The sequence below is a fragment of the Pituophis catenifer genome, unplaced genomic scaffold (genome assembly GCF_029215685.1).
Source record: "Pituophis catenifer annectens isolate HBS135680 unplaced genomic scaffold, rPitCat1.0.hap2 SCAF_2, whole genome shotgun sequence".
NCBI lineage: Eukaryota > Metazoa > Chordata > Lepidosauria > Squamata > Colubridae > Pituophis > Pituophis catenifer.
In genome coordinates this window covers 74752789-74774352 of record NW_027256882.1, presented here as the reverse complement: position 1 = coordinate 74774352, position 21564 = coordinate 74752789, and the positions used below count along the sequence as shown (strand labels likewise).

The 21564-nt window shown below is 36.1% G+C and overlaps 1 protein-coding gene across 1 annotated transcript in view; it reads left to right on the top strand.

Annotated features, from left to right (window-relative positions):
• Positions 1 to 21564, top strand: part of CACNA2D3 (calcium voltage-gated channel auxiliary subunit alpha2delta 3) — a 579692-nt gene that overhangs the window by 267369 nt on the left and 290759 nt on the right. Inside the window, exon 5 of the mRNA XM_070933639.1 lies at positions 3058 to 3220. Within this exon, the coding sequence (XP_070789740.1) occupies positions 3058 to 3220 (163 nt within the window). The remainder of the gene's footprint in view (positions 1 to 3057; positions 3221 to 21564) is intronic.

Below are 21564 nucleotides of genomic sequence, written 5' to 3'. Positions count from 1 at the left end.
GTAACAAAGTTGTAGTATTGGGAATGGCATTCCATTGCCATTGGATTTCACAGCTGCTCAAATTTGAACAAAACTATTTGAGGAATGTACCCTGTATTTAAAATATCTGAAATAAGATATGCAAATAGTAATTTCTAGATTTATTTAAAGTGCTAATGTTAAATATTTTAAAGAAACTTGTGTTGGGTAAACTAGAGTGATTTTGGTTAGAATTAGTTCTTGAACAATTTATCTCCAGTCACACATACTAGGGGAAATAGAGAAGGAGCTGAGTATCTCCTAACTGTTTGTGAATTTTCTCTAGAAGGGAACAAAAGAGTTCACAGAAGTTCAAGTTTACAGTATAATCCTACATGAATCAATGGCATGGACTGCTGAAGTAGATGAACTCCTGCTGTTGAGAATATGCTAACATTTCTCAGGGCTGAAATATCTGTTAAGTCAACCAGTATTCACTTAGCTCCAAGGATAAGGAGCATAAGGCAATGTTCATTAAGTTGTGGGAGAGATGGGATGAAGAAGTGTTATAATTAAACCCTGTGGATATTAAGTGTATCCACTTAATATCCACTTAAAATTCACAGAGGACAATCAGTTATTTCAAGTGAGTTCATCCCAGCAAAGATTGATATCTTTATTAGTCATACCATACATTGACTGACCAGCGCTTTTTGCATTCAGTCTTAGAGCTGATGTTTGGTCCAGTTCAGGTGGTCTCTCTGATAATTTGTTCTTAAAGAAAGTCAAGGTGGGTGCTTGAGGAATCACTGTAGATAACAATTTTAGGCACAGAAAGCCACAGTTATGAATGTGTTTCTCTTTTTCCCCGGTTGCCAGTTGATTTAACTCAGATTCTCCTGGCATTTGAAGAATTCAATGAAATTGTATAGCAAAACTGCACCATAATCTCTGTAGAAGATTTTTAAGACGATCTTGCCTGAACGTTGTTGGAGCATTACCAATCACTATTGGATTTGATGACCCAAAAATCTGATTTGGTATAGGACACCATTCAATATTCTTAAATGGTTTTAAATATTTTTTTTTTAAAAAGAGTGCAGTGCCTGAAACGATATTCTGGCTAAAGCTCTGAGGATTTATGCCATTGGAGACAAAAGTATTGAGTTAGATTGACAGTATAAGTAGTTTCCTAAATTTAAAGACAGGGTAATTATCACCAAACAGTTGAATTATCAGTATTTAACTGCTGCCTGTATTGTGTGAAGTCTTGCAAATATGATTAAGATCAATTGTTAGGAAAAATATTCAACTGGTTGGGTGAAGAATTTATATAGATCTTTGTTATGCAATTAAATCAGGGAACTGTAGAAAATTGTATGAAGATCTTGGTTGAGTTTTGTATCTATGATTACAAAGCACTTAATATTTGAGGTAAAGGTAAAACAATGCTTTAACAACAAAACACATGACATATTTAACACCGTATTCTCTCTTCTGTTTTATTTCACTGTTTAAAATCCTTGGTTACCAGAGACTTCACTTGTTCAAGAGCTTGATGTAGTCTCTGTTTGACCTAGGTCATGCTAAAAATAATCAATATTATTATCTAAATTGCTTTTTGCTTATCTGTTATTTAATGTTGGAAGAAAAATTAAATCTATCCTGTAATCTGTAAATCTTTCTCCTTTAAATGTCATAGGAACATAAAAAGAACCCTGCTAAGTCATTCTGAGAGCAGCTTAATACCATGGGGAATTCAAAAGGAATATATGTGTGCAAAACTTTCTCCCACAAGTGGTCTCCAACAGCTGGTTTCAAATACATGTTTCCTTTAAATCTACATAATTGGTAGCTATTGATATTCTTGGCTATTCTCTAAGAATTAATTCAAGCCTTCTGAAGGCCTCACACAAGCAGGGCATGCTGGACTTGTCAGGAATGGGAAGATGAAGACCATGAAGATCAGTTGGGGGCAGTAGTGGTGGTAGAGTACAGGGAAACAGAAGTCATGGGCAGCAGAGCAGTAGGAGCAGCAGGCAGCAAAACATAGGACTACAGTGTTGGCAGGATGGCAAGAAGAGCAGAGACGAGGAGGTAGGGTGAGCGGAGCTGAAGCATAGGTCTTCATAGGAGGCAGAAGAAGCATTCAGTAAGAGAAGTACCTACATAGAATATCTACCTCTTGAATCCTGTCACATTTACCAATAAATGGAAACTGACCTAATCACTACAATCATGGCTACCAAAACTGCCCTCGCTAAGGAGAACAGGATGAAAAGCTGAGTCAACCTTGAGCAAGTCAGGATCAAACTCATGACTGTGGCAAGAGTTAGCCTGCCAAACTGCATTCTAACCACTATACCATCAGGGTTCCAGAATGCAGCTGCTTGTGTGCTGCTCTCATGTAACACCATGTTCCAAGAGCTGTCTGGTTGTTAGTTTATTTCTATGTGTCATTTAAATTGGCTATAAAGTCATTTTTTATTTTGGATCTAGTATCCTTAGGGTTGTCTGTTTGATGTAGAATCTGCTTCCTCAGTGCCTACAAGCAAGTAGTGACTCCTTAGAGTCCCCATTTATTGGTAAATATGAGAAGATTCAAGAGATGGACATTCTCTGTGGGTACTCCTCCTCTTATTTAATAGTCTCTCCCAGGATCAAGAGTAGCCACTTCCTTTCCAGTTGTGCAGAACGTTCTCATTTCAGACTATATTGGTTAAATGTGGTGCTTTGAATATATGCAGATAGGTTATTATGTTGTAATTGCAGTTATATTATGATTACTACCATATTGTTTTAGACTGCTAATAATAATGATATCTATTTCAAACTGTGAGTTTCTTGGGATTATCTGTAACTGACATGGTAAAAAATGTCAACCAACCAACCAATCAATCAAATGTATACATAGCTTTCAGGTTCAGTGATGGTTTACTTCTATTTACTTCTAATAATTTATGAAATTGTTCTTCCAGCCTTGTTGTACATCAGATTGGACATCGTGGGACCCATGCCATATTAGACAGACTTTTGGTTTTATTTAAGTGTATTAACAAAGCAGTTTATAGATTTATCATCACTGATTTTCTGTTTCAGTATGAATATTTCAATGCTGTTCTCATTAATGAACGAGATGAAGATGGAAACTTCTTAGAACTGGGAAAGGAATTCATCCTTGAACCAAATGACCATTTCAATAATTTGCCTGTGAATGTCACTTTGAGTGATGTCCAAGTGCCAACAAATATGTACAATAAAGGTAAGGAAAACATTTTCTATTATATCATTTAGCAATGTCAACATACTTTTGATGATACTAACTTTTGTTGATGTCATGTTCACTGAGAATGGAGATGAATGCATTTTCCCCAAAACTAAAGCTTCTATATCTTTAAAATAAAGCTTAATCAAGTATTTATTTAATAGTTTCAATCATAAGAAAAATAATTGTATAATTTCCCATTTTAGTATTGCATCTTTATTTGGGTTCTATAGGATGTTCAGGGACAAGCATAATCATCTATAATCTTCCATTTAAATTTCTTATTATTGGGTGACCAATCCTGTGATTAAGTTGGAACATCAATGGTGAGGCCAAGTATGTTGCAAAATAAGCATCTTCTGAATCGACTACATTCTAGACAATCAAGGTTTTGCTGTATATATGCAGTAGCTTTATGGAAGTATTGCATCTCCCTTCTCACTGATTTAATATTTGCCATTCAGTGTTTTCAGACAAACATCCTACTCACCTAGTGAAATGACAGTTGTATATTACTATTTAATAAACAGTACTAGCACTCATGTGTACAACTAAAAGAAGGTGGAGAAGACCCCAAATATTTCTTACACCAATCTGGTATCTTGGGCAGTCCAACTTCTTTGCATAACAGAGGACAGTCCTTTATTATATCAGCACAGCTGTAGCCAGCCTACTTTAAAAACCTATTTTCCCCATAACAACAACCCTGTGAGGTGAAGTTAGCTGAGAAAAAGTGATTGGTCCAAAGTCACCCGGCTGAAAAGAAGTAACATAAGTAGGTAGATCTCATCCAAGATGGGGTTAATGGAATTCACTTGGATCACTTTTGGCAACATAATGACTCCAAACTGATTTACCTTTTTAACTCTTTCCCCAGACTCTGCTTCTTCTACAATTAATTGCTGATAGGAGCTGCTCCTAGGACTCTTGAAATTAGGCCGAGGGCCAAAGATTGCCCACCCTTGGTGGAAGCATTTCTACTCATCTTTTCACACAATTGTTTCAGGGGACTATTTGTTTATTTTTTTAAGTTAGGATCAACTTATTAAAATATAAGGAACAGAGAGCTAGCACAGGAGACAACCAAAGCCTTTTGTATTAAATTTGCCTCTCCCAGTGGTCAGGCTTTGTTTATTCTGCCATTGCACTGAAGCAGTCCTGTTTCTCAATTGTAACAGATCGTCGAAATTCAGTTGTATGTGTTTGTGTGTATGTGTGTGAATAATCTCTTCTCTGCTCTGCAACCTCTCTCATCTAAATCACTTGCCTTGTCATGGTTCCATTTGGGCTGCATTTGGGCCAATTTGTATACATTTGCAATATTATAACTGCTTCTTATCCAAGAAAGTAGTCATTGTGGGAGTTTAACCAAAGACCCCAAAAAAAAGCATCTGGGGAAGCAATGCATTAAAATGAAACATCTCTGTAAAACATGCAAAACAAAGTAATACATTTTATAGCAATCCATATAAAAACATACTTCTTCCAATCCTGTTATAAATGAAAACAAAATCCATGTAATGTTTTAAGTGGATAGTTTGGGGGAATTGCCCCATCAGCTCACAGAAAATAACTCCCAGTGGAATACTACACTTTCTGCATTTAAAAAAAATAATCACCATCCTTCAATCTCTTTACACTCTATTGAGTTTTTAGAGTGTTCAGAAAATTATTTTACCTGTGTTGCCAGAATTTCAGCATTTTTCTTTGATAAGTGGTAAATATTTTAGGAATATGTTTAGGCATTATTTTCAGTGAGATACACAGTATGTTTTACTTCAACTCAACTGATAAATATAAAACAGACAATATATTGCTGCAAGATTGTACTTTCATCTTTGATATCAAAATAGGTTGAAGAAAGATATGGAGCGATCTGGACTAGTTTCTAATAATTATATTGGGTTATACTCATTGACACAGTATAACATGGCAAGTTGTGTATCAATGACACCTGAAAAGGACCTTTTTTTACTGCTCTTTTTTAGAAGCACAACATGGTCCTTTTTGTCAGCAATGTACATCTGCAAATGTGGCCACTTTTTCACTGTCCTTTTCCTTCATGTCATGAATTCTTTAACCTGAAAATAAAACACCTTGGAACTGAAGTTTGTAAGAAATAATATATGTTTCTATAATCCAATTACACATCTTACTTAATTTATTTTCAACATACTTCTGAAATTAGTTTAAAGGGTCTATTCCATCATTAAATTCTGGGGAGAACTTTTCACTCAGTTGCACCTGAACCTCAGTTGCACCTATTTACTCTATTGGATAAAAGTAATTAAAGAGCAGCAGCAACAAAAACCACCCCATTTGCATTGCATGAATGCAATGAATACCATGACTTGAACCTCTCTTCTTTCACAGGTAACTTTTGGATATGGTAAATTGAAAGTTGATTTATAAGTACATAGAATCCTGAATCTTAAAAACCTGTTACCATGTTTCCTTGGGTTATGTGTTACTCAATAGGTCTGCAAAATACTTCTCAGTGTTGGTACAGTAAACATTTCTAGAGTACAGATGACGGATGGGAAAGGGAATTGTGTATTCTTTATTTCAAGCCACAATCCTGACGTTGCTGTGTTGAAAGACTAGTTGCTGGCTTTGTTTAGCTTTATATTATAGGTGGGATTGGAATTTTAGCCTTCTTCTGTTGGTGTATGAGAGTGGAAATGTACTAAAGTTTTTTTTTAAATGTAGAATTAATTTTCTTGGTTTCCTGGCTTCCTCTTCTTTTTGTTGTTATTTCTGTTTTACTCTCATAAAAGATGCAATTTTATATAGTGAAAATATCACGTATATGTCTCCTTAAGTTTTATATTGGAATTCTTTTTTAAATCTGAAATTAAATAATCAGTTGTTATTCTTGCATGAGAGAGCTATCAAAAATCAGAAAATAACATTCTTAACCTAAGAGACAGTTGATGTCTGGCTGTTTGAAAATTGCTAATGTTAGTATACAGAGGTCAGAGTAGAGGCATTATCCCCATGTACTAATCAGAGAGAATAATCAACTCATCCATGCTGTGATTTGGATGAGTAGAAAATAGGAATGATAGCTAGGATGTGAAATATTTAAATTGTTGGATTTAGAAAGCTCATCAGATGATTTTGGACAGATGCTATCTTCTAAGACAAAAAGTTATAAAGCAAAATTGAAGGAAGAAATTATATATCTCTCTCTCACACACACACAGAAACACACAGAAACACACACACACACACACACACACACACACACAAACATAAACTCCTCTCTGAATGTCTGAAGAACTTTTGAATGAATGAAGAATTGTCTTCACATACTTGCATTCAAACCCCCTCGCTCCCATTTGTCTTCTCATCAGTTTGCATTATTTTAATTTTCATCCATAATCTGTTTCAGTCATATACTGATTCATACATTAATTAATAGGAACTGATTCAAAGTTAGATAATGTTAACTTTATAAATTGATACTTAAGCAGAAAGAAAAATGCAAATATATGATCGATAGAAAGTATTTCTTAAAAGGTAAAACATAAGCAAATTAAGTTTTAAAATTATAGTATAATTTTACTAATAACATATTAAAATCAGGGTGGATAAAAATCAATGATTTTTTTAAAAAAATCAAAAAAATCAGATTTTTTTTATTTAAATCCATTTTTTTTATTTTTATCGAATTTATTTTAATAAAAAACTTTTGGGGTAAAAATCTATTGTAAGATAGTTTTCTATTTAAGATACATAAATAATTTAGTTTATTCAGCATGAAATGGAGCTTAGTTATGTAGCATGAGGCTGTATATTCTGCAACACTGGGATTATCAGTGAGTCAACAGTGGGTCAAAGGAGTAGCAGAGATGACAGTTGCTCTTTAAAAATTATGATTTAAATTGAGTTGATTTAAATCAAGCCTTTTTACTAGTGATTTAAATCATTTAAATTGAGATTTAAATTGATTAAAACCAACTCGATTTAAATCAAATCCACCCTGATTAAAATTATAATTATAAATTTATTTAATTAATTATTAATTAACATAATAAAGGTACACATAGAATCCTATAGTTCTGTAAATCATTTTAATAGTGACAGATATGTCAAATAATCCAAAGAATATCCTCCAGTTTTTTCTTTCAATCTCACCAAGTAACACCATTCTTATTGCTAAAAATTCAAGGAATAGAACTAGATAAGTAATGCAGAATTTTCTATGGATATATATATTCAGCCCTGCAGAATTTTCTATGGATAGATATATATTCAGCTATGTCAGTAGACTGTTGTATTCGCAAATAATTATTTACTGATCTAATTTTTCATTTCCATTTAGAATTATTGGAATGATTTATTTACTTGCCCCTGATCGATACAAGCAAAGAAAAAAAATAGTATTTGTTGACATCACCCAATATTTTCTGTGATGTTCTATCACAGAAAATATGTTTGGTACATATCTCACTCATATCTCTAGGTTTCATTTGCTAGTACTCATGGACAAGTTTGATGAACTACAATTATCAGTTGCAGACATAAATACAGAAAGCATAACCTCAGTACAGAGATGAGTATGGAAATAAATCACTTCTCACAATGAATAATTAAAATATCCATTGTAAATAATGTTACTATGTCATTATGTGCTATATAAATAACATCATAAATATCAGTAACCAATATAAAATAATAAAATATTCATGGTAATAATATACAGTAAATAACAAAACATTCACGGTAAACAAACATATATAATGCGATTACAATAAAATCAGTCACTAGTTACTAGTCCTATAATCATATGTGACCTCAACTAATAATCCAGTTCATAATAAGCAATTTATATATTAAATGACCCTCAATGATTAAAGGTACTTTGGAATTACTAAGTCTTGTGCTTTCCAGAAAAATCCTAGTTACCAACCTGTATAGGTCAAAGATTGCATTGAAGTCTACTGGAAAGTACACTGAAGTACACTAAGAGCATATGCACCAAAGACAAATTCCTTGTGTGTCCAATCACATTTGGCCAATAAAGAATTCTACTGTGAAAGCAGAGCAGATGTTAATACCTGCCAGCTTTCATATAGTTTAATCATTTCATGATCACAGCCAAATAATATAGTGATAAAATTTTTTTTTGCAGGTATAACATAAAATTAAAGCTTGGCAGAAAGTGGAAAAGAAATATATGTTAAGTGCAGTAAATCGGGAGTCTAGATAGTTCTCCCTACAAGAATCTGAACTACTAACGGTCAAAGCAAATTAGCGATAGATAAGTCAGCAGAATTCAAGTTGGAAAAACAGACAAGTGAGCTGATTACACATTATTATCGAATCTTATTTATTTATTTATTTATTTAATTAATAATGATTTTATCTTAATAGACTAGATAGAATAACAGAGTTGGAAAGGACCTTGCACGTCTTCTAGTCCAACTCCCTGCTCAAGCTAGAAACCCTAAACCATTTCAGATCAACTGTTGTCCAATCTCATCTTAAAAATCTCCAGTGTTGGAGCACCCACAATTTCTGGAGTTAAGTTATTTCACTGATTAATTATAAATAAATCACTATTAGGAAATTTCTCCTTAGTTCTAAGTTGTTCTTTCCTTGATTAGTTTCCATCCATTCCTTTTTGTCCTGCCTTCAGGTGCTTTGGAGAATAGATTGATCCCTCTTCTTTGTGGCAGCTCCCTAGATATTGGAACATTGTTATTATGTCACCCCTAGTCTTTCTTTTCATTAAACTGTTATTTGTATGTTTTAGCCTCCAGACCCCTAATCATCTTTGTTGCTTTTCCCTGCACTCTTTCTAGTCTTAACATCTTTTTTATATCATGATGATTAAAACTGGTTGCATATTCCAAGAGTGGTCTTACCAAGGCTTGATAAAGTGTCCAGCTGCAATAATCAATATTTTTGTATATGTAGTAGTTAGTTGATGAGTTAGAGATTAAACACTGGAATGATTGGCAGTGAGGAAAATAACTGAAATCTTGCAAATAAAATTTGCAGGACTACAGTTTATAAATTTGTAGGAGTTCAAAGGAATATAGAGCAATATGTATAGGAAGGAAGGTCTTTTAGATACTTTTAGAGATTATGGGAGCATAACCTTTTTACCTATTAATCATTCCATGTTCAAGAAATCTAATTATTTATTTATTTGATCAATCCAAATTGACAACAGAGTCATTGTACAAAACAAGAACATTCCTCACACTCCCCCTTTAGAATTTTGGCTTAAGGTTTTATTCAACATAATAGAAACTATCTCAGAGTAAATAAAGAATATTTCTAAATCTGAAATAGAAAGATGGAATTCCATCCAGTCATATTATTTTTATATTTACTTATTTATTTATTTTGTGCAATTTATATGCCGCCCTATCTCCGAGGACTCAGGGCGAGTCACAACAGTAAAATGCATAATTCCTTATTAAAACAATATAAAGTTAAAACCTAGTTTAAAACAATTTAAAATTCATTAAAAAAAAAACCCCTTCAGTCCAGGCTACGGAACAATCAGGTCTTCAACTCGCGGCAGAATGAGCGAAGGTCAGGGGCCATCCGGAGCTCCAACGGAAGTTGGTTCAGAGGGTGGGTGCGCCCACAGAGAAAGCTCTCCCCCTGGGGGTCACCAGCCGACACTGTCTGGCCGATGACACCCTGAGGAGGCCCTGTCTGTGGGAATGTACCGGGTGATTGGGGATTGTCACTGGCTGCAGGGGTTCTGACAGGTATCCCGGGCCTAGGCCTAGGCCATGAAGGTATCCCGGGCCTAGGCCATGAATCTGAAATAGAAAGATGGAATTCCATCCAGTCATATTATTTTTATATATTATGTACACTTAAGTAATTGGCTTTTGAAAAAGGATACTTTGTAAAAACCAGGGGTTTTTTTTTTCCCAGTTCAGATCTCTGTGGAATTTGTATCTCTAGTTTGAACAATTTGTTTGCTTCTCCCAATGCAAGGGTCATGCTGGAAGAAATTGGAATTAAAATGTCTCCTGATCTCTTCAGCTCGGTGAAAGTAAGAGAAGACTGAGGGTGGAGGAGGTCATTCCATTATGAAGTTTCTACTGGCTTGCTTTGTCTTAAGAGCTGAGTTGCTAAAAATTGATAAATGTATGCTGTATTCAAAGCTCTGATTGCTTTGGAGAAGAAATGATTCAGAGTGTATGAGCCTTGTCGGAAATATATTGAAATGTGATGAACCACAGCTACTTCAGATAAAGCAGGTTGGGTTATTTTTTTTAACCATTTAAAAAGAGCAATGAATATCATTCAGTCATCATTCCAGCAGCTTCTTCCAAGTGACTGTCAAGCTAAGATTATCCATTTTTCTTGAATATTATAACCAGAGCCTTTTTCATCTTTCAAATGCTATACTCTGATTATAAAATACAATTGGCAGTTAGACAGAAATTACTTCCTCCAAGGCACTAAAAATATGAAAATAAAATCTTAGCAGTCAATTACAGAGTATAATTTGTTGGCTTTCATGCTTGATAATCCTTCAGGATACTGAAAATTCATATATGCTGGATAGACAATTGGGGAAGGGGAGGGGAAAAACAGTCCACCACTGTAAACTTGTCTTAATCTGTGAAACACTAAAATGTCATTGAGTGGTACATTGATTATTTGCTACTTGGAATTGCTTGCTGTTTACAATTATTTAGTCCTTGCAGTTTCTATAAAAATATTACCTGTACTGAAGTATTTCATTCCTGTGGTAAGTATCACGGTTGTTTATTATGAAGGAACAACCTCTTTGAAAATCAAGGGGATAAAATCTACTATCATGTGGCATGCAAAATAATAAAGATATGGGATGCAATCAATATTGTTTCAATAGTAGTAGTAGTAGTAGTAGTAGTAGTAGTAGTAGTAGTAGTACTGAGTAACGGGGTGGGCTCCCATTACTTGTCCCAGCTTCTGCCAACCTAGCAGTTTGAAAGCATGTAAAAAGTGCAAGTAGAAAAATAGGGACCGCCTTTGGTGGGAAGATAACAGCGTTCCGTGCACCTTTGACGTTTAGTCATGCCGGCCACATGACCACAGAGACGTCTTCGGAAAGCGCTGGCTCTTTGGCTTTGAAACAGAGATGAGCACCGCCCCTTAGAGTCGGGAACAATTAACACATATGTGCGAGGGGAACCTTTACCTTTTAGTAGGGTGAGGAGCTTTGAAGCCACCTTTTCAGCAACCATAATGGGCTGGAATATGGAAAGAGGCAAGGGTGAGTGAAGATAGAATGGAATGGATGGGAAATCTTCCAGTTTTACAGTTGCCTGTTTTTGGCTAACTTGTATTAGAGGCAATTTGTAACAGTTTATTCAACTAGAAGCGGTAAAAATAACTCACTTGACACAGAGGTAATTATGATAACATGGGTAATATTACTCAAAAGTCATTTGGGGATCATTCTGGATATTGGCACATCCTTCATCTGGAAGTAGAAGAAAATTCCATCCCCAACATCAGCCCTTTTACAAATAAAGTGCTTTGTACCTTAAAGAGCACAATTGCAATGTGTGGCTATAAAAGCATGAGAGCTTTGAAATGAGAATATCTACTGGATCAGATAAAGCTGTTTGGTTGTACTTGCCAACGTCTAATATACTGCAAATTTATTCACCTTCAGGGAAGGAATAAATCCCTAACAATATAACAAGAAGCTAGAATAAAGCAGTAAAGAAGTGTAGGCAACTTCATGTACCATCACCATCATACATATTGGGGATGTCACGTTTTGGAGGTTTTTGAAGGATTGGAGACTTAAGAAGCAGGATTTAATTAGGGCACATGAAGTCGCCTGCACCTTATTTCTATGACCATCATCACTTTCTCCCAATATCACAATTTATTACTTCATAAAGTATTAAAAAATAAGCTCAAATATGAGCTAAACTCAGCTGGAAAAAAGTGGTCCAGCATAGGGTTGGGATGAAATTAAAGATAAGTCATAGAACCCAAGGAAATATCTTTTCTTGCTTCATCTCTCCCTCCCTCCCTCCCTCCCTCCCTCCCTCTCTCTCTCTCTCTCTCTCTCTCTCTCTCAAAATTAAAACCCTTATGATTACAAGAAATAGCATGATGTATTGATTTAGGTGTAGTGATTCAGAACCAGAGAGACCTGAATTCAATTCCACTCTCAGACATGGAAGCTTCCTTTGGTCCAGTCATTCTCTCTTATCTGATCCTACCTCAGAGAGTTGTGTTATAGGGATAAAATGAAGGGATATCCTCACAGAAGCTCCTAGCTCCTAAAAGAAAAAAGAGATATCACACACACACACACACACACACACACACACACACACATACACATATACACACACTCCATGGACCCAGTACCTGGATGAATCGTCGTATCTGGATCCGTTCCAGTCGGGCTTCAGGCCTGGGTACAGCACGGAAACGGCATTGGTCGCATTGGTTGATGATCTCTGGAGGGCTCGGGACAGGGGTTGTTCCTCTGTCCTGGTCCTATTAGACCTCTCAGCGGCTTTTGATACCATCGACCATGGTATCATGCTGCACCGGCTAGGGGAGTTAGGGGTGGGGGGCACCGTCCTACAGTGGTTCTCCTCCTTACTCTCTGACCGGTCGCAGTCTGTGTTGACAGGGGGGCAGAGGTCAACCCCGAGGCCCCTTGTATGTGGGGTGCCACAAGGGTCGGTCCTCTCGCCCCTTCTGTTCAACATTTATGTGAAGCCGCTGGGTGAGATCATCCGTGGTTTCGGGGTGAAGTACCACCAGTATGCTGATGATACTCAGCTGTACATCTCCACCCCGGACCACCCCAATGATGCCCTTGAAGTGATGTCCCGGTGCCTGGAGGCCGTGCGGATCTGGATGGGGAGAAACAGACTCAGGCTCAACCCATCCAAGACCGAGTGGCTGTGGTTTCCGACATCCCGATATAGTCAGTTGGTGCCATCACTGACTATTGGGGGCGAGTCACTGGCCCCCACGGAGAGGGTTCGCAACTTGGGTGTCCTCCTGGACTCACGGCTGTCTTTAGAAGAGCACATGACGGCCGTGGCCAGGGGGACTTTTTATCAGGTCCGCCTGATTCGCCAGTTGCGTCCCTTTCTGGATCGGGACTCGTTAAATACGGTCACTCATGCTCTCGTTACTTCCCGCTTGGACTACTGCAATGCTCTCTACATGGGGCTCCCCTTGAGGAGCACCCGGAGGCTCCAGCTGGTCCAGAATGCGGCTGCACGGGTGGTTATGGGAGCGACGTAGCGCTCCCATGTGACCCCCCTCCTGCGCGAGCTGCACTGGCTCCCGGTGGTCTTCCGGGTGCGCTTCAAGGTTTTGGTTACCACCTTTAGAGCGCTCCATGGCATCGGACCGGGGTATCTACGGGACCGCCTTCTGCTACCAATAGCCTCTCACCGACCAGTACGCTCCCATAGAGAGGGGCTCCTCAGGGTGCCGTCGGCCAAACAGTGTCGACTGGCGGCCCCCAGGAGGAGAGCCTTCTCTGTGGGGGCACCTACCATCTGGAACGAGCTCCCCCCAGAGATACGGAAGATCCCGGACCTGCGCACGTTTCGCCGTGCTCTCAAAACTTTTCTATTTCAGCAAGCTGGCCTGGCCTAACTCCCATCTTTTAAATTTTTAAATTTTTTAATTCGTGATTTTACAAATTGGGTGTTTTAATCTGTGTTTCGGCTGAAATATTTAATAATTTTAAGGGATTTTTTAATATTTGTATTATTTGTATTTTATCTTGGCTGTTCACCGCCCTGAGTCCTTCGGGAGTAGGGCGGTATAAAAATTTGATTAATAAATAAATAAATAATAAATATATATATATATTTACACACACACACACACACACACACACACACACACACACACACATGATTTTCTCCATTCCCATAAACATTTTGTTCAGTAAGTTTCTTAAATAGTTTGCTTTTCCTACACAGTTTATGTTATGTAAGATTGACACATCATGCGTGCAGTGTATATGAGCAAATATCAGCTATTTTATTCTGCATTCTCAGAACAATCAACTGTGCAGGTATATGAGATTAAATCCCAAATCTGCATCTGTGCCTACATCTGAGACAATGTAGAACTTATTCCAGGTATTACATTACTTCATTCCCAGAGTTCCATGGAGGTTGCACGTCAAAGTATAACACTAAAAATACAGACATTGCAAACTTCAACACACATCACACACTCATGTTGATGTATACACTCACCTCTAAATACACTTTCAACAAGTCTTTTAGCCAAGCATAGCAACCTCCTTCATTCCTATCCAGCCTCTTTCTGGTTGTGTGTCTATTTATGTAAATCTGTCTATGATTGGCTATATCTGTTGGGAAATTGAAGAATAATAGAAATTTATTCTCTTTAATAGACATGGGGACTTTCCATAACAGGAGTATGAAGAACTGTAAAAATATAAAGAAGAAATCCAAACCAGAACACTATTCTAAAAATATGGTCACGTACAGAATAGTATCATCATTTTTTAAAAATCAAAAGATAGGCAGGGAAGTCGATTAGTTAAACCTCTCAGAGCAGATCTAAAGTGCCAAAGAGCACTCCATGGAGGACTTGCATGCCTATTGGAGATAAGAACAGAAGATACAAAGCTTTTCCCAGAAACTTATACATGTGGGTATTATTTCTTTGTTTATTTAGGAGATATATACCATATTTTTCGAAGTATAAGATGCACCAGAGTATAAGACGCAGCTTAGTTTTTGGGAAGGAAAATAGGGGGAAAAAATCTGCTACTAGGTATTCAGGCTAGCGTCCTTAGTCTGGTCAGCTTTAGCACATCAGTTTGCTGGTTTTTATCCCCCTCTGGGGGATAAAAAGCAGCTTCTAAAGCACAACTGATCTTTTGAGAGAGAAGCAATGAGAAAAGCAGGCAAACCATGGAGATCGCTTCACTCGCTAGGGCCTCGTTCGGGCTGAAAAAAAACTTCACAGCTGAGAGTCGGAGGGAGCAGGCAAAGCAGGGAAGATCGCTTCACTGAAAAAGCTTCTAAAGCACAGCTGAGAGTCGGAGGTAGATCGCTTCACTTGCTAGCGCCTTGTTAGGGCTGAAAAAGAAGCTTTGAAAAAGATACATTCGGAGTATAAGGTGCACCCAATTTTTCAGCCTCTTTTGGGGGGGGGAAGTGCATCTTATACTCTGAAAAATACGGTAGACCATTTGTGAAAAATGGGCATCCTTTTGTACGAGTAATCTTGATGAACAGGAGGAACAGTCACAGCCAAGGCAATGGTTAGACAAAAGAAATTGGAGTCCAAGATAGAAATGTAGGGAGGGAAGGGAAGGGAATGTAGAGAGGGAGGGAAGGGAGGTACAGTCAGACATGCAGGACTCTGTTACCTTAAACTAAAAGGAGCATTACCACTGGTTTCCTAGTCTAGTCTATTTCAAAGGCCTGACATCAATCCTGTGCATCTCTTTATTTAGAGTTGCCTTAAAATGGGAATGGGGAGGCTGAAAAAAGAGTTTAAAAAATGCACTAATGCAATAAAATAAGTCTATAGCTCTCGTCCTCACTATCATATCCTAGCTTACTTTTCCTGGTGTACTGAAATGGGTGGCATATGTAATAGCTTTAATCCTAGGCATCAGTTTCAATGACCAGCAGCAGTTTGCAGATATGACCTATAATGTAAATTATATTGATGTTTCCTGCAGCAGCTTTCTTTCAACGAGTGATCTAATCTTATCACAAGTAGAAATAGATTTTTATTTGTATTCTGCAGAGTTATTTTCTTTGGGGCACCATTACTTATAATAGCTTCCTACCAAATCTACTTTCCTACAAAACTGCTCCATTGTTTAAATTAATAGCCTGCTTGTTCACAGTTCACTGCTGTGAATTTTTCAGCTGCACTCCCTTTTCCAGTGATAAAGTGGCTGAGCTTTGGAGATTCGTTTAGCCAAGTCAGGATTGCTTGCATTATATATTTTCAGGTTTCAAGTATAGAGAATTCCTGATATGAAAAAAAATAACCTTAAAAAAAATGCATTACCCTGAAAAAAAAATTACAATAAAAGATGCTTTGAGAAATGAGAACCCTACTGCTGGTTTGTGTTTCTCATTTCTCATTCAGGTTGCCTGTTTCTAGATTTGTACTGTTATTGTATTATTTCTATATACATAATTTTGCCTAACATGTGTAAAGTGCCATATACAGAAATTCAGCAGAGTTCGTAAATATATTTATTTTGACACAAGAACAGTTTTTTCCCGAATGCCATCACTCTGCTAAAAAAATAATTCCCTCAACACTGTCAAACTATTTACTAAGTCTGCACTATTATTAATCTTCTCATCGTTCCCACCACCCATCTCCTTCCACTTATGACTGTATGACTGTAACTTTGTTGCTTGTATCTTTACGATATATATTGATATTGTTTCCTGATTGCTTATTTATTCCCTATGACCATCATTAAGTGTTGTACCTTATGATTCTTGATGAATGTATCTTTTCTTTTATGTAGACTGAGAGCATATGCACCAAAGACAAATTCCTTGTGTCCAATCACACTTGGCCAATAAAAAATTCTATTCTATTCTATTCTATTCTATTCTATTCTATTCTATTCTATTCTATTCTATTCTATTCTATTCTATTCTACTCTACTCTACTCTACTCTACTCTACTCTACTCTACTCTACTCTACTCTACTCTACTCTACTCTACTCTATGAATATGAATATGAATATATAAATTTATTTAGTTGCTTCTGATTCCCTGTAACTGAATACGCAGCATTTCATCAAGATAGTCTGTCAATAACAGTTTCTTGGAGCTCTTGCTTGTGTCATTGTTCATATTATTTTGCCATCTTATGTTCTTTTCATCTCTTCAGTTAATTTAATTTTCCAAAGTATAGGATTTTTTTTCCTCAGTGATGTTTTTCTTTCATCTGATATGTCCAGAATGTTAATCTCTAGGTTGCTTATTAGTACTGACTATGTGTAGTCTGGTTTTACTTCATGTAACAGTGGATAAATTATTCTTTTTACAGTCCATGTTATTCTCAACCATTTTCTACAGTGCCACACTTCAAAGACATTCTGTTGCTGCTGCTGTTCTTGTTTAGCCCTTTCCAGTGATCCAGTGTGGTCTGTACAGTGAAACACATTTGAATAATCAACAAAGCAAAACTAGACATTTTTTTTGGAATTACCTTCCTTTTTTTTAAATTACTCATTGGATATTAACTATGTGCTAGTTCTAAATCCAACACATACATCTTGCAGTTGTATATATTGTTGGATTCTGAATTGCAAAATCTTTGAGTACTATCTTATTAGTGCATGAAACAAGTTCATTTTTGGGGGGGTAGCGTGAATCATGCCCTTTGTTGAGTAAAAGTTTCCTTTAATTTCAGTAAATTTTCTTAAATATTTTTGTAATTCTCATGAGTTTGCATTGCTTATTTAGATATAATATTACCTGTCCTTGCTTGTCTAGGCGTTTAATTGGCCAAAAATTCCTTCTGCCTACATTGCCTTTTGCACTCCACTTTTCTTTAATTCTTTTCAACATGTGAATGGAAAGCCATCTTGTTTGTGTTGCTTTTCTGTTTGCCTTTTGCATTTCAGGATATTTTATTTGCTTCATCATTCTTGACAACTAGAATTTCAATCTAGAGTTCTTCAGGCTCTCCATTTATCAGATCTAATTCTTTAAAACTATTATTTACTATAATTGCATCATTATGTGATTTTTGTTGAGATTGTATGTTGTTGTTTTAATTATTTTTTCTTTAATTTATTTTGTATTTTTTAAAAAGAAAGAAATTCATGACCTGAGCTTTAGACAGCACCAGACCTTGTTTTTCCTGACTGAATAGAGCTTCTTCATCTCTAGCCAATTAAATTTCACTCCAGTTTCTCTTTGTTTTTCCCTTTAAGTATTGGCATTGAACTGTCCTGTCAGAGCTGTTACTTTGTTTCCTTCACTAAGATCAACTTTTCTCATTATTCCAGATGCTATTTTATTTCTAACTTTAGCATTCCAAGCACCTATAAGTAGTATAATATCCTTTTGTTGTTGTTATTTGGATAAGCTGTTGTGAATTACTGTTTGGAGCATAGACTTGTTAGAATATACAGAGCTCTATAATATTTTTTGGATTGACTAGGATTGAAATTAAGACCATTCCAATGTTTATGCTATTCAAGCATTGTTTTGTTAATAAAAATTCCAGTTGAAGGATTATATCCAAGACCTTTTGTTAATAATGTCTATGCTATTTCTTTTGTGCAAAAGAAGATCTGATGCTCCTCTAGTGTGAACTGACCCATTCCAGTCTGTTTCAGTTGGCTGACTCTCAGAATGTCAGCAAAAGTCAGTTTTGACTTTTGTTCTTTGATAACATGAAGTTAATAGTTATTTTTCACAAGTTACCAAAACAATGAGCGGGTGGAAACTGCCCCTTCTTTTCTATAGAAAGAATGTGAAAAAACAGAAAAGAGTTTTGCCAACCTAATTCTCTCTGTAGAGGTGTCTTATTTTAGAAGTAACCATTGTTAATCTTGTTTTATAACTTTATAGTCCATATAATAAAGACTAATTAGAAAGTTCAAATTCTTATTCATTGGACTAATTCTTTCCAGTCTTGGCTGTCTGGGAAAGATCTGATGTTCACCTTGGTACTTGATTCTGACATTCATTCATCAATAACCAGATGTCCTTTGTCTTTATTCAAATACGTAATGAACATCAGTTTTACTTAAATTTAATCACTGCTTTTTGCCAATCACTGGATACCTTCCATCTTGGAAGTTCATATTCAGGTATCAAGTTGACATTGTCCTGGTTGTGAATGCCCACTTGGTTTTTTTGACAGAATAGCAATAGCACCTAAACTTATATATCATATCACAGTGCTTTATAGCCCTAACTAAGCAGTTTACAGAGTCAGCATATTGCCCCCAACAATCTGGGTCCTCATTTTACTGACCTCGGAAGTTTGGAAGGCTAAGTCAACCTTGAACCACTCAGAATCAAACTCCTGGAGTGAGGAGTGAGTTAGCCTGCAGTACTGCATTCTAACCACAGGGCTACCATGGCTCTTTCATACTTTCATTTTTTCAGGGACAATATTTAGTTACTTGTCTCATAGTTGATTTGTTTGGCATGGTGACCCATGTGGGTGAGTACTCTCATAGTGTTATTAGGATGCACAAGCCTCTTCACAATGGCAGTGATCCATGACAGAGAAATCTAATATATTTGTATTTATGCATATTCATACAGACAGACATTTCCAAGACAGTTTAAAAGAATAACATAAGCTGAGAATTCAATAACATAAAAAATCCATACACAAAAATCACCCACATAAATTAGAATTTTTAAAATTTATTTACAGTGGTACCTTGTTACTCAACTGCTTTAAAACTCATTGAATTTGGTACTCAAATTTATTCTGATGTGAAATTTTTGTCCCAGTACTCATTGTTTGTTTGGTACCCCATGTACAAACTAAAACTTGTAGTGTGGGCTGCCTTGTAACTCACTCTATTATTCCTTATGGAAAAAAATTGTTTGGTAGTCATCATTTTTGGTACTCATCGTGCCTCCTGGAACCAATTAATGATGATTACCAAGGTACCACTGTATATTATTTGCCATCTATCTCACCATCATCCATCTCTAGGTGGCTTATAACATGGTAAAAAAAAACCTGTGAAAGACCAGGATCTCATCTCATCAACAAAATTCCAGAGGCTGGGAATCATGGCAGAAAGGCCTCTTCTCCTGGACCCACCAGGCAGAATTCCTTAACGCAGCATATTTCCACTAAATGCATCCAACTCATATAAAAGTTTTGTATAGTGTTCAGAAAACTAGACTAGACTAGACTAGACTAGACTAGACTAGACTAGAATAGACTAGAATAGAATAGAATAGAATAGAATAGAATAGAATAGAATAGAATAGAATAGAATTCTTTATTGGCCAAGTATGATTGGATACACAAGAAATTTGTCTCTCAGTCTACATACAACAAAGTAGTATAATCATAAGATTCCAAAAGGAAAAGGTAATGAAGATGAGAAGGATGATGGTCATACAGCCATACTACATGGGTAAATATTCTTATGTCTAAGACAATATTTTGGTAATTAAGTGTTCAGCCAAGTGATGCCACAAGGGGAAAACATAAGGCCTTGCTTTGTAAAATCCAGTTGTATTGTATGTTCAACTTTTTCACTTTTGCATGAAGTTTGAGATAAATAAATAATTTCCCCTATGTTTTGTTTCGGTATTTAATATATGTACAGAAACATATATGTACACACACACACACACACACACACACACACAGAGAGAGAGAGAGAGAGAGAGAGAGAGAGAGAGAGAGAGAGAGGGAGAGCATTACAAATATGTAGAAGTCCAGAATGTATAATGAATCCTTCACATTTTTATAACACACTTCAGTGAAAGAGTGCACTGTATTCCTCCTATAGAAAAAAAGTGCACATTTATGAATGCCATTTCTATCATACTGACTGAGGATGTGCACCATGAGCACAGCTTTCATGGTAAATAAAGAAATGTCAAGTTGCCCTTTAAACCTAGAATAGGATGACTTGGTATATTAAGATTTATAACAATAATTTTATAGCTTTCTGAAATTTATAGGATGGCATTTGAAAGACTCAACAATTGGAGCAAAAGTCACAAAATACAAAAACATCTATTGGGCTACTAATCTACCCTGTTTCCCCCAAAATAAGACATCCCCTGATAATAAGCCCAATCAGGCTTTTGAGCGCATGGCAATAAGGCCAAGCACTTATTTCAGGGTTCAAAAAATAAACGGTATATATCTTATGGCAAATGACATCCTCATTAAATGCTTTGGGAATGTCTTTTTGGACTAGTGTTGCCAGGCCCACATTCAGTTGTTGTTGTAAAAAGTGTAAATTTTGTTTATATTGTGGTAGAAAGTTTTGTAGGTCTATAAAGATACATACCTTCCTCTTGCATTGTTCATTTAGAGCATGTCTTCTTTACTTTTATTTTGTTATTTTTTGTTATTTTGGAATATGGGTGTCATTTGATTTTCACAGAGATTACTTTAATTTCTCTTGGAAAGTTTGTTGGCAATAGAAGGTGCTCTAACAATTTAGCATTAATACTTAAGTTTATTTATGTTTGTTTCAGAACATATCAGATTTTATGTTTATTCCAGGTTTTCTTTTGTGTTGAATTTTTTTACATTTAGCATAATTCAGAAAGAGTTACATTCTAGTGGGAAAAAACCCACATTTTGGAAAGTGCATTAATCTGAGTTTATTGAAATGTTTTTC